This window comes from Saprolegnia parasitica, assembly GCF_000151545.1.
Source record: "Saprolegnia parasitica CBS 223.65 unplaced genomic scaffold supercont2.81, whole genome shotgun sequence".
NCBI classification, from domain to species: Eukaryota; Oomycota; class Saprolegniomycetes; order Saprolegniales; family Saprolegniaceae; genus Saprolegnia; species Saprolegnia parasitica.
The window spans coordinates 116357-118096 of NW_012156475.1; the positions used below are offsets into that span (position 1 = coordinate 116357).

At 57.2% G+C, this 1740-nt stretch overlaps 1 protein-coding gene across 1 annotated transcript; it reads left to right on the plus strand.

The window, feature by feature from the left end:
* Positions 1–1448: 1448 nt before the first annotated feature.
* Positions 1449–1692, plus strand: SPRG_11338 (hypothetical protein; the record flags this gene model as incomplete). The annotated part of the gene is made up of 2 exons (XM_012351519.1): positions 1449–1505; positions 1534–1692. Coding segments are annotated over 2 exons (216 nt in total), but the record flags the coding sequence as incomplete, so codon positions are not given.
* Positions 1693–1740: the final 48 nt, after the last annotated feature.

The window sequence follows — 1740 nt, forward strand, 5'->3', positions numbered from 1 at the left end:
ACATGGGTCGCTGGCCGCGAACGGGTTGCCGGCTGCCTTCTCCGGCTGCAGCTCGGATGGCGTCGGCGACGTCGGCGGGGACAAGGGCTTGCTCTTGGCGCCTGGCATGAAGCCCGAGAAGAAGCCCGAGGACGAGCCCTTCTTGCTCATCATGATGGCGTGGATGTTTCACCCCAGAAACGACCGTCGTCCGGATAATCCCGCGCCGACGTTTTTCAGAAAACACACATGTCTTTTTCCACACGTGGTAAATTATGTTTTACACGTACGTGAGAAATGCATTGTACACACGTGGGAATTCGCGCTTTCCCACGTGAGAAACGCACCGTGGGATTGTCGCAGGTACCCGACCCCTAACACCACCACGCGATAACGCAGGTCGTCTTTCGATGGATAATGTGCGTACATACATGTCATCGTATACAAGTCTATAAGTCTATAGATGTCTCCAAGTCTATTTACGTCTAGTATAATACAGGCCGCCGATGTGTCTTGCTGCCAATGGGGACAGATTCGTTTCAAAGCCGACGAATACCGTGCTTCAAGGTTTCGAGACGCCAAGAAGGGCGTCTGATAGCGTCTGATACGACGGGCAGCTGCGCTTCAAGGTGGACACGCCACGCGTCACGTCGTCGTTCTCTTGTCCGCTGCTGCCACCGGTACGTCAAGTGGGTCGGCGGCGTCAAGAAAACGCGCCTGTCAATGGATTTGGTCGAATACGCTTGTCCCTTGGGGCCAAGCAATGTCTTCGCAATCGCACTACCACCCAACTATGGAGGAAGAGACGTCGGTCGCGGAGGTCGCTGCAAGGACCCGTCAAGACAGCACGCCGCCGAGACGATGCGAATGATACGATTCGAATCTGTTGCGCAAGCAAGGCGATTTCCGAGCGCGCATGTCGCTAGCACCGAGTATGCCCACTGACCTTGGTACGATTCAAAGCCATTCAAAGCGCAACCTCCGCCTGTATGCCTTGCTTGACTACACTGGTTTTATTGTTTGGCTACTTCAAGCAACAAAAGAAATCCCATCCTTACCAGGATATTTGCCCTTTAACCCTTACTTACACCCAGTGTACAGTGAGCGCCAGTGACGACGGGCCCAGCTGGTGGCGTCCTGGCCCTTGCTTTTACTACCTTCCCGCACTAGTGTCCTAATAGAAGGAGGTATGTCGTATGTCCAAAGCGCTTAAGGCGTCGATGGCTGCTCGCTGCTTCAAGTCGACTCTTGTACGATGATGGCCGTCGAAAGGCGCCACGAGCAGATCCTCTGCGCTGTGATTGGATCCAGTGCGACGCCGCGCGCGCCGATTGGCTACATATCCGGAATTCGCAGCCGGATCCGGATCCGCTGCATTTCGCATGCCCAAAAGCACCAGTTTGCTTCCAGTCGTGACGAGCAGCAGCTAGCGGATGTCCCTGACCACGCCCCACATCGTGTCGCTTGGCATGTTCTCGTACTGGCCGACGGCCCTCCAGAAGACGGCCAACGCCGACACGGAGCGCGTCTCCGTTGCCCGACACGCTCTACCAGCGCCTCGTCTCGAAGGACCGGCGCGAAGAGCGGGCCTTTGGCTTCATCCGCGAGAGCTACCGCGCGTGGCGGCTCACAGGCATGGAGGCGCGCAAGGTCGTCACCGTTGCGACGGCGCCCGAGCCCATGAAGGCCGACGCGCCGACCAACGACGACCTTGTCGATGCGCTCCAGCTCTTCCACGACGAGATGCACGATACCGACGAC